Source organism: Colobus angolensis, unplaced genomic scaffold (assembly GCF_000951035.1).
Source record: "Colobus angolensis palliatus isolate OR3802 unplaced genomic scaffold, Cang.pa_1.0 Scaffold300, whole genome shotgun sequence".
Classification (NCBI taxonomy): Eukaryota; Metazoa; Chordata; class Mammalia; order Primates; family Cercopithecidae; genus Colobus; species Colobus angolensis.
This window is the reverse complement of record NW_012116267.1, coordinates 108269-118853: the sequence shown is the minus strand read 5'-3', so window position 1 is coordinate 118853 and position 10585 is coordinate 108269. Positions and strand designations below refer to the sequence as shown.

At 47.6% G+C, this 10585-nt stretch overlaps 1 protein-coding gene across 1 annotated transcript in view; it reads left to right on the top strand.

Annotated features, from left to right (window-relative positions):
• The first annotated feature begins 443 nt into the window (after positions 1 to 443).
• Positions 444 to 10585, top strand: part of CHAF1B (chromatin assembly factor 1, subunit B (p60)) — a 29479-nt gene continuing 19337 nt past the window's right edge. Inside the window, exons 1-5 of the mRNA XM_011950052.1 lie at positions 444 to 652; positions 1947 to 2079; positions 5915 to 6032; positions 7389 to 7492; positions 10265 to 10361. Coding sequence (XP_011805442.1) covers positions 527 to 652; positions 1947 to 2079; positions 5915 to 6032; positions 7389 to 7492; positions 10265 to 10361 — 578 coding nt within the window. The 5' untranslated portion in view covers positions 444 to 526. The remainder of the gene's footprint in view (positions 653 to 1946; positions 2080 to 5914; positions 6033 to 7388; positions 7493 to 10264; positions 10362 to 10585) is intronic.

The window sequence follows — 10585 nt, the reverse complement described above, 5'->3', positions numbered from 1 at the left end:
GGCCTCCTCCCGGCGGCCTCCGTCCCAGCTTCCCGGGCCCAGCGCCAGGTGCCTGGGAAAGGCGAAGTTCTGCTCTCGCCCCGCCGCCCCGGTCCCCTACCCCGTTTGCCCCCCTCTTCCGGGAGGCCCCTCCCGGGGCGGGCCCCTAGCTGGGCTCTCAGGGCGCGCCCCTAGACCCTACTAAGCGGGGACAGGCCATGCAGATGGCCGGGGCCCCTAGGTAGCCTCCACCTGAATGTTTGGTTTTGCTTTTCTGGACGTAGCGGCGTATCATAAACTTGTGGATGTCAGGACCCAGCGAAGCATTTTAGGTGGAGCTAGCAAGGTGTTCTTGTCAGATGGCAACGTTAACATCCTTTCCCAATGCAGTGTGCATTTTAAATGGCTCCTGCCCTATTGAGCGCTCAGTAACCCTTCGCTGCTGCTAACACTGTTGTTTAATCCATCACCAGCATTTTGCAGCTTTCCTCTGTCTTGAAGTAGAACGGTACCCGAGAAACGTTTTGCCCCTTCAAGACTCAGAAGGATGAAAGTCATCACTTGTGAAATAGCCTGGCACAACAAGGAGCCCGTGTACAGCCTGGACTTCCAGCGTGGGGCGGCCGGGAGGATCCACAGACTGGCGTCTGCGGGCGTGGACACCGCTGTCAGGGTAAACTGGGGCAGAGATAGCCATCTGGGAACACTGCTTGAAGCAATAGTTTTCATTCTTTTATTTAAAATCAGTGTCAGCTGGGCGCGGTGGCTCACGCCTGCAATTGCAGTGCTTTGGGAGGCTGAGGTAAGAGGATCACTTAAGTCCAGGAGTTCGAGACTAGCCTGGGCAACATAGCCAGAAATGAAAAAGTAGCAGGACGTGGCGGTGTGCAGCTGTAGGGCCAGCTACTTGGGAGGTTGAGGTGAGAGGATCGCTTGAGCCTTGAAGTTTGAAGCGAGCAACGATCACACCACTGCACTCCAGCCTGGGTGACAGAGCCAGACCCTTCTCTTAAGTAAATGAATGAATGAATGAACATATGTCAACAAATTCAAACTGCTTTGTCATCTAGCCCAGAATGCTAAATTGCCAGGGCCTGTGGTGAACAATGAAAAAGAGAGCTGCTTTTTTTTTTTTTTTTGAGATGGAGTCTCGCTCTGTTGCCCAGGCCAGGGTGCAGTGGTGCAATCTTGACTTACTGCAACCTCTGCCTCCCAGGTTCAAGCTATTCTCCTGCCTCAGCCTGCCAGGTAACTGGGACTACAGCCACTCATCACCACACCCGGCTAATTTTTGTATAAAGTAGAGACGGGATTTCACCATGTTGGCCAGGCTGGGCTCGAACTCCTGACCTCAGGTGATCCACCCACCTTGGTCTCCCAAAGTGCTGGGATTACAGGCCTGAGCCACCATGCCCGGCTCTGCTTTCTTATTTGATTCATTTTTCCTAGATTATTGTAACTGGACGTTCATTGTTTTGGGATTCTGATCCTGGTTCCTATTGGGTAACAAGTTGCTCTAGAAGGAAGGCGGAACCGTAGACATTTATGTTTTAGATAGGGATTTCTTTCTGAAAATAAGCATAGTATTTTTTTTGTTGTTTTTTTTTGGAGACAGGGTCTTACTGTGTCGCCCAGGCTGGAGTGCAGTGGCCTGATATTGGCTCACTGCAGCCCTGACCCCCAGGGCTCAAGTGATCCTCCCACCTCAGCCTCCCGGGTAACTGGAACTACAGGCATGTGCCATCACACTTGGCTAATTTTTTAAATTTTCTGTAGAGACCAGGTCTCACTATGTTTCCAGGCTGGTCTTGAACTCCTGGCCTCAAGTGATTTACCCACCTTGGCCTCCTAAACTGCTAGGATTACAGTTGTGAGCCACCGCACCCAGCCCATAGTATTGTTTTAATACAAACAGTATAATATGTGGCCATTCTATGTTTTTCAAATGAATGTTTTGGTATCAACAGATCTGGAAGGTAGAAAAGGGACCAGATGGAAAAGCCATCGTGGAATTTTTGTCCAATCTTGCTCGTCATACCAAAGCCGTCAATGTCGTGCGTTTTTCTCCAACTGGGGAAATTTTAGCATCGGGAGGAGATGGTGAGTATTGCTGTTCTTCAGAGATTCTTTAGGAACCAGATAGATACCTGTGTGTCTCCTGTCAGATAGTGAGATTTGAGCTGAATATGCTTTTTTAGGGGGGTGGGATAGAGTGTCGCTCTTATTCCCCAGGCTGGAGTGCAGTGGCACAATCTCGACTCACTGCAACCTCCGCCTCCCGGGTTCAAGCAGTTCTCCCTATCTCAGCCTCTCAAGTAGCTGAGATTATAGGCACCTGCCACCACGCCCGGCTAATTTTTTTTTTTTTTTTAGTAGAGATGGGGTTTCATCATGTTGGCCAGGCTGACCTCGAACTCCTGACCTCAGGTGATGCACCTGCCTCGGCCTCCCAAATTGCTGGGATTACAGGCATGAGCCACCGCGCCTGGCCTGGATATGCTTTTTATTTCAGATATGGCCGACCTTCTCAATCTGTCATTTCGGTAGTTCAGTAAAATAATGTTCTAGGGAGTGCGGTAGAGTTGGAGAGGGAGGACAGCAAGATGACACCGGGAACACCTGTTTGAAAACAGCTGCTTTCCTGCTAGCTCCCACTGGGCTGTTCCGAGACAAGATGGAGAGGCACTTACCTTTCCATCACATCCCAAGCAAGGCGGCGGCTGTTCTGGTTTTGTTTGATTGTTAGTTTAATATCTGTGGTGATCAGAGTCACTTCATTGTCTCTGTATAATTAATTAATTGGCTTTAGGACTGTGTTATTAATTAATTGGCTTTGGGAGTTTTTTTTTTAACCAGTCATCTTTTATTTGGGTTTTTATTTTTTATTTTTTATTTTTTTTTTTGAGAGAGTCTCACTCTGTCACCCAGGATAGAGTGCAGTGCCACGATCTTGGCTTACTGAAACCTCCGCCTCCCGGGTTCAAGCGATTCTCCTGCCTCAGCCTCCCAAGTAGCTGGGATTACAGGCGCCCGCCACCACCCCTGGCTTATTTTTGTATTTTTAGTAGAGATGGGGTTTTGCCATGTCGGCCAGGCTGGTCTTGAACTCCTGAGCTCAGGCAATCTGCCTGCCTTGGCTTCCCAAAGCGCTAGGATTACAGGCGTGAGCCACTGTGCCTGGGCTATTTGGGCATGAATTCTAAAGTGGGATATGAAAGAATTCAGCAATGGCCAAGTTCCTCATGGAGGGGTGCCATGCTCGGAAGCGCAGCATGCCCTCCCACTGGCCCCTCTTCAATGGGCTCTGAGTAGCTGCTCGTGTTTGATCTCCTTGTAAGAAAAGTAGTAGCTGAAAAGCACATAAGCTGCCAGCACTGTGGAAAGCCCCGCGATGCTCCCTTTCCTCACAGTGACATACTTGTTGTAATACCCATAGTAGCCTCTGAAACGCTCCAGCAGTGCCCGTCGGGATAAGATCCCACATCAGTACCCAGCTTGGCAGCTCCTCTGGTCTGACATCCATGTGTTTTCTCCCATTCCCTGCTGTGCCTGATGCTGCTTTGGAGTCCTGGTGTCTGCAGTGCCGGGCTGCTGGAGGGTGCTGGGGAGGGAGCATACTGGGAGTGTCGTTAATGAATGGCCTTGTGATTTGTGCTTACTTGTTTTTGGGAATAGATTGATTCTTGTTTTCTGCCTGTGCTTAAATGGGATAAAACTATATGGAAAAAGTAAACCAGGCTGGGTGCGGTCGCTCACACTTGTTGTAATCCCAGCACTTTGGGAGACCAAGGCATGTGGATCACTGGGGTCAGGAGTTCGAGACCAGCCTGGCCAATATAGTGAGACCTTGTCTGTACTAAAAATACAAAAATTAGCTGGGCATGGTGGTGCACTCCTATAATCCTAGCTACCCGGGATGCTGAGGTGGAGAATTGCTGGAACCTGGGAGGTGGAGGTTGCACTGAGCCAAGATAGGATCATTGCACTCCAGCCTGGGCAACAGAATGAGACTCTGTCTCAAAAAAAAAACAAAAAGTAAACCTTCCTTTTTACTATACTTTAAAACAATCTAGAAACTATTACAAAATAAAACAGAAATCTAAAGTTTTATTTTTGCAGAAGGAGGAAAAGAGACCTGGTTGAGTTCAGTGCCATGATGCCCAGAGCACATGACAGGGTGTGTGTGTATGTGTATGCGCGTGCGCGCATGCACGCTGATTTGTAGAGGGAAAGGTGGGGAGCAGGAGCATCACCTAGGGGTGGCTGCCTGCTGTCTGCCCTGAGGTTGCACATGGCAGTCCCCATTTTCCAAAGTGCCTTGGCCTTGGAGGCCCAGAAACCTGCTGTTGTCAGCACGCGGAGAGTGCTCATCCATCAGGGCCAATGGCGTCTTAACCAGGCTCCCAGACTAATGTGTGTAATCAGGATTCCAGTTAACTTAGCATGGGAATGCAGGCTGGGTGCGGTGGCTCACGCCTATAATCCCAGCACTTTGGGAGGCTGAGGTGGGCAGATCACCTGAGGTCAGAAGTTCGAGACCAGCCTGACCAACATGGAGAAACCTTGTCTCTACTAAAAATACAAAATTAGCTGGGTGTGGTGGTACATGCCTGTAGTCCCAGCTATTCAGGAGGCTGAGACAGGAGAATCGCTTGAACCTGGGAGGCGAATGGGGCGGTGAGCTGAGATTGTGCCATTGCACTCCAGCCTGGGCAACAAGCGTGAAACTCCATCTCAAAAAAAAAAAAAAAAAGAATGGGAATGCGCATGTCCTCACAACCTCATTCATTCACTCTCCTGCTGTGCACATTTCTAAAGGAAACCAAGGGATGGTCAGAAGGTTATGTGGTAATCGTGGAGTCAGAATGTGGGGAGTCATCGGACTCAGATAATGGGTGACCTCAGGCTAAAGTACCTGATATGTCTATAATGATATTAATAGCTGACACTTCCATGGGGCTTACTATCTGCCAGCCATTGTGTTGTAAGTGTGTTATACACATTGACCAATTTAATCCTCAGAACAGCCTGTGAGGTAGATACATTGTTTTCCCCATTTTTGAGACATGGTTTTGCTGTGTCACTCAGGCTAGAGTGCAGTGGCAAGATCAGAACTCACTGCAGCCTCTACCTCCCGGACTCAAGTGATCCTCCCACCTCAGCCTCCTGTGTAGTGGGACTACAGGTGTGTGCCGCCACACCTGGCTAATGTTTTTGGTTTTTAGTAGAGACAAGGTCTTGCTGTCTTGCCCAGGCTGGTCTTGAGCTCCTGGGCTAAAACAACCCTTCCGTCTCAGCCTCCCAAAGTGCTGGCATTACAGGCGTGAGCCACCCCACCCTGCCTATTATCCCCATTTACAGGTGAGGAAACTGAGACATCAAGATGCTAAGTGACTTGCTGAAGGTTTCTCAGCAGGAACATTAGCCAACCGCTGCACTAGGGGTTCTTTGCTGTTTTGTTTTTCTGTTCAGCTATTTATAGATTATGCCTTCAGTTTTGTTAATGTAGCCAGTGTCGTTTTGCAGTGGCATTTTGCTGGCCTAGGGACCCTTCTGTTTAAGGTGATTTTGTATAGCTCTGATCTATTATGAATTTGATTTTGGAGTTTTTGCTGAGAAGGCAAACCTACTTTCCCTGTTGAAATGCTTGGAAGTAAATCATCGTGGCCATAATGTCCACTGAAGAACATAAATGTTGTTTTAATACCCTGATCATCCTGATGTGTGGCTCATTTTTTTGTATTTTTAGTAGAGACAGTTATCCAGGATGGTCCCGGGAGGCGGAGGTTGCAGTGAGCCAAGATCGCGCCACTGCACTCCAGCCTGGGCGACAGAGCGAGGCTCCGTCTCAAAAATAAATACATAAATAAATAAAAATCCTGACGTGAAGGAGTGTGGGTGAAGCGTGGATCACTGTAATTGAATCACCCCGCAGATGCCGTCATCCTGTTGTGGAAGGTGAATGATAACAAGGAGCCGGAGCAGATCGCTTTTCAGGATGAGGACGAGGCCCAGCTGAACAAGGAGAACTGGACAGTTGTGAAGACTCTGCGGTAACTTGGGAGGGACCCTGGCAGTGATCTCTCTTTACGCCAAGTGCATTAAATGGAATATACATTTTGACTTTTTTTTTGGTGTGTTTCTTTTGAGATAGGGTCTCATTGTCACCCAGGCTGGAGTGCTGTACTGTGATCACAGTACCCTGCAGCCTTGACTTCCCGGGCTCAAGTGATCCTCTCACCTCCCAAACAGCTGGGACTACAGGCACATGCCACCACACCCTGCTAATTTTTACATATTTTGTAGAGACGGGGTCTCACTATGTTGCCCAGGCTGGTCTAATTTAGAAGTTTTATTTATGTGAAACAGTCCTAAGACAATAGTTTTAAAGGATGAAAGCATAATTAAAATGTATTTTCTTAGTTTCTCCTATGAATTTTTCTCAGTAAAAAGGATTCAATTTTAAAAATACAGCTATCCTTTCTTTTTGTTTTTTTAAGATGGAGTTTCGCTCTTGTTGCTCAGGCTGGTCTCAAACTCCTGACCTCAAGTGATCCACCCACCTCATCTTCCCAAACTGCTGGGATTACAGGCGTGAGCCACCACACCTGGCTGATTTTTGTATTTGGAGTAGAGATGGGGTTTTACCATATTAGCCAGGCTGGCCCTGAATTCCTGACCACAGGCAGTCTGCCTAGCTCGGCCTCCCAAAGTGCTGGGATTACAGGCGTGAGCCACCACGCCTGGCGAGATATAGTGATCCTTGAAAGTAGTTTTTTATAGCTAATATAGTGCCAGTGGAAATTTTGGAATCTCATTTTATGCATAGTTCTGGAGCTTGCCCTTATATTTTTGATAACTTGTCCTTTTTTGAGTTAATAATTGCTTCTTGTTTTGTTTTGTTTTGTTTTTTAGATGGAGTCTCACTCTGTCGTGTGGGCTGGAGTGCAGTGGCATGCTCTCGGCTCACTGCAGTCTCCACCTCCTGGTTTCAGGGGATTCTCCTGCCTTAGCCCCCAAGTAGCAGGGACTACTACGGGTGTGCGCCACCATGCCTGGCTTTTTTTTTGGCTATTTTTTTTTTTTTTTTGGAGACAGAGTCTCACTCTATCGCCAGGCTGGAGTGTAGTGGCACAATCTCAGCTCACTGCAATCTCTGCCTCCGAGGTTCAAGTGATTCCCCTGCCTCGGCCTCCCAAAGTGCTGGGATTACAGGCGTGAGCCACCACACCTGGCTGATTTTTGTATTTGGAGTAGAGATGGGGTTTTACCATGTTAGCCAGGCTGGCCCTGAATTCCTGACCACAGGCAGTCTGCCTAGCTCGGCCTCCCAAAGTGCTGGGATTACAGTTGTAAGCTGCTATACCTGGGGAGTAATTGCTTTTTTCCTCTTTGTTTTTGGATTCTAGGGGCCACTTAGAAGATGTGTATGATATTTGCTGGGCAACTGACGGGAATTTAATGGCTTCTGCCTCTGTGGATAACACAGCCATCATATGGGATGTCAATAAAGGTAAATGATATGTTTTTGTTATTAGCAGGAAGAAATATTCTAAGTGTCTGTAAAAGCCTAAAAGCCTAACTTGCTTTAACTTTTTTTTTTTTTTTTTTGAGGCAGGGTCTCGCTTTGCCGCCCAGGCTGGAGTGCAGTGGTATGATCTCGGTTCACTGCAGCCTCCACTTACTAGGTTCAAGCGATCCTCCTGCCTCAGTCTCCCAAGTAGCTGGGACTACAGACGCGTACCACCACACCCAGCTAATTTTTGTATTTTTAGTAGAGGCAGGGTTTCATCATGTTGGCCCGGCTGGTCTCAAACTCCGAACCTCAGGTGATCTGCCTGCGTCAGCCTCCCAAAGTGCTGGGATTACAGGCATGACCCACCGCCCCTGGGCCTAACTTGCCTTAACTTTATTTTTTATTTTAATTTTTTTGGAAACAGAGTTTTGCTCTTGTTGTCCAGGCTGGAGTGCAGTGGCACAATCTTGGCTCACTGAAACCTCCACCTCCTGGGTTCAAGTAATTCTCCTGCCTCAGCATCCCGAGTAGCTGGGACTACGGGTGTCTGTCCCCAGGCCCGGCTAATTTTTGTATCATTAATAGAGACGGGGTTTCACCATTGGCCAGTCTGGTCTCCATCTCCTGACCTCAGGTGATCTACCTGCCTCGGCCTCCCAAAGTGCTGGGATTACAGGCATGAGCCACCACACCCGGCCTACTTGCTTTAACTTTAAAAGCAACACAAAAAATTGTTTTAGTGAACTAGAGTAGGTGGTTGGCTCAGCAGGATAGGGTTTAGTACCATATGCCATGGATTGTCAGAGGGTAAGAGGCTTAGTAGTGGTGCTGCAAGTTACTGATACTGAGGCCAGGCAAATCCCACATGGTGGGGCCAACAGATAAGATGACAGGCCCAAGCCCTGCCTTTATGGAGGTTAGGATCTCGGAAAGATTAACAAGTCACTTATAATTTATAGGGCATTGCATGCTAGTTGATGGGGTAGGTGGGATCAGGTTTCCATTTTAGAAGATCAAGGAAAGCCAGGGACATTCTGTTCTCTAGTTGGGGAGACAGTGGACCTGTGAAAAGTTATAGTGGTGTAAAAATAGCTGTGAAATGCCAAAAGCAAGTAGTGGCTAACTCCTAACCATTTTTATCTCCCGCCATCCTTTACTCAAACTTTGTTTTCTCCCAAACCTCTTCCTGCCAATTCTACAACTCAAGTTCCTGGGTAGGGCAGTTGTTACTGGCTGCCCCTACAGCAGTGTGTCAGCCCAGTTCTCATTCAGTCTATAAAAATTGTTGCTCTTTTTAGTTCCATGCTGTCCAGCCAAGCCATCCTCCATCCTTCATTATGAAACCATCTACAATCAACTGTCTTTTTGGCTCTTTATTTCTTTTTTTTTTTTTTTTTGAGATGGAGTCTCCCTTAGTCGCCCAGGCTGGAGTGCAGTGGTGCGATCTCGGCTCACTGCAACCTCCGCCGCCCAGGTTCAACAATTCTCCTGCCTCAGCCCTCAAAGTAGCTGGGATTACAGGCGCCCCCAACACCCCAGCTAATTTTTGTGTTTTTGGTAGAAATGGGGTTTCCCCATGTTGGCCAGGCTGGTCTCGAACTCCTGACTTCAAGTGATCTGCCTGCGTCAGCCTCCCAAAGTGCTGGGATTACAGGCGTGAGCCAGGATTTTAGGTTTTACTGTAAGTGTGATGGGTTGTTACTGAACCTCACCAAAAACCTCAAAAAAAAAAGAATGACTTGTCAGGCACAGTGGCTCACGCCTATAATCCCAGCACTTTGGGAGGACTGCTGAAGCCTAGGAGTTAAGACCAGCATGGGCAACATGGCAAAAACCTCTCTCGACCAAAAAAAATGCAAAAATTAGCTGGATGTGGTAGTACATGCCTATAGTCCCAGCTACTAGGGCTGCTGAGTCTCTTGAGTCTGGGAAGTTGAGGCTGCCATGAACTCTGATGGCGCCACCGCACTCCAGCCTGAGCAACAGAACCAGACCCTGTTTCAAAAAAGAAAAGAAAAACAAAAGGGAATGGCCAAGACTTCATAACTCCCTTGTCTTTTCGTAACTCCCTTGTCTTTTTATGCAGGCAATCTCTGTGTGCTAAATATTTTCCCCAAAGTCCCTTTTTCAGCCCTGTTCACATTGCTCTGGGCCCTCCTCATCTCTCTCTTGGTCTACTCTATCACCTCCTAACTAGCAACCCTCTTTGTCATCTTCTAAACCTGTTTCACCTTTAAAATACAGGTGACTCCTCAGCTCGAATACCCACAGCCTTTTCCTTACACACAAGGTCTCTGGAACACTTCTTGTTTCCTCCTTATCTTCTGTTCTTGGCCCTCCTGTGTGCCCATTAGCAGTTCTCAGCTGCCTCTCACTGCTCCATATTCTCTTCACTAAGCGGTCTTAACCCGGGGATTCCCTGACGATACCTTCTTCCACCCTTCATCTCCTCTTCATCCTGCCTGACCTGGGGAGCTGAACTTAGATCTTCTCAGACCCTCTGCCCTGTGCTGTCAGCTCCCCTCCCCGGGTCCACGTGCGTGATGCTTGCCTGTTGATGGGTCTGTCTGATCTGTGAGCTCCCTGAGGGTGGGGACTGCATGAAGTCATCTCTGTGGCCCCAGAGCCTGACACAGGGTTCAGTGCGGAGTCTCTCACTTACTGCCTGCTGAGTGATGCATGGTAAAGGGAATGATATTTAAGTCGTAGTTTATACTATTTGGGCGCAAATAGGTTTTGATAATGCTGTTTCGGTGTGTGTTTTTGTAGGACAAAAGATATCCATTTTTAATGAACATAAAAGTTATGTCCAAGGAGTAACCTGGGACCCTTTGGGTCAATATGTTGCTACTCTGAGCTGTGACAGGTAAATTCAGCTTTAGCATTTACTTGGAATTTCTTTGTATTTACTTGTAATTTTCTGAAGAGAGGTATTTATTGCCACTTAACCAAGATTTATCATAGTCTAGCTTTGATTCTTTTGTTCTTGTGTTCATACTCATTCTTACAACATAATCAGAAATTGGAAATTAATTAGGACAAGTGCCTTCCATGAAGTTTGTACTTAGTAAATCTTTTTTTTTTTTTTTT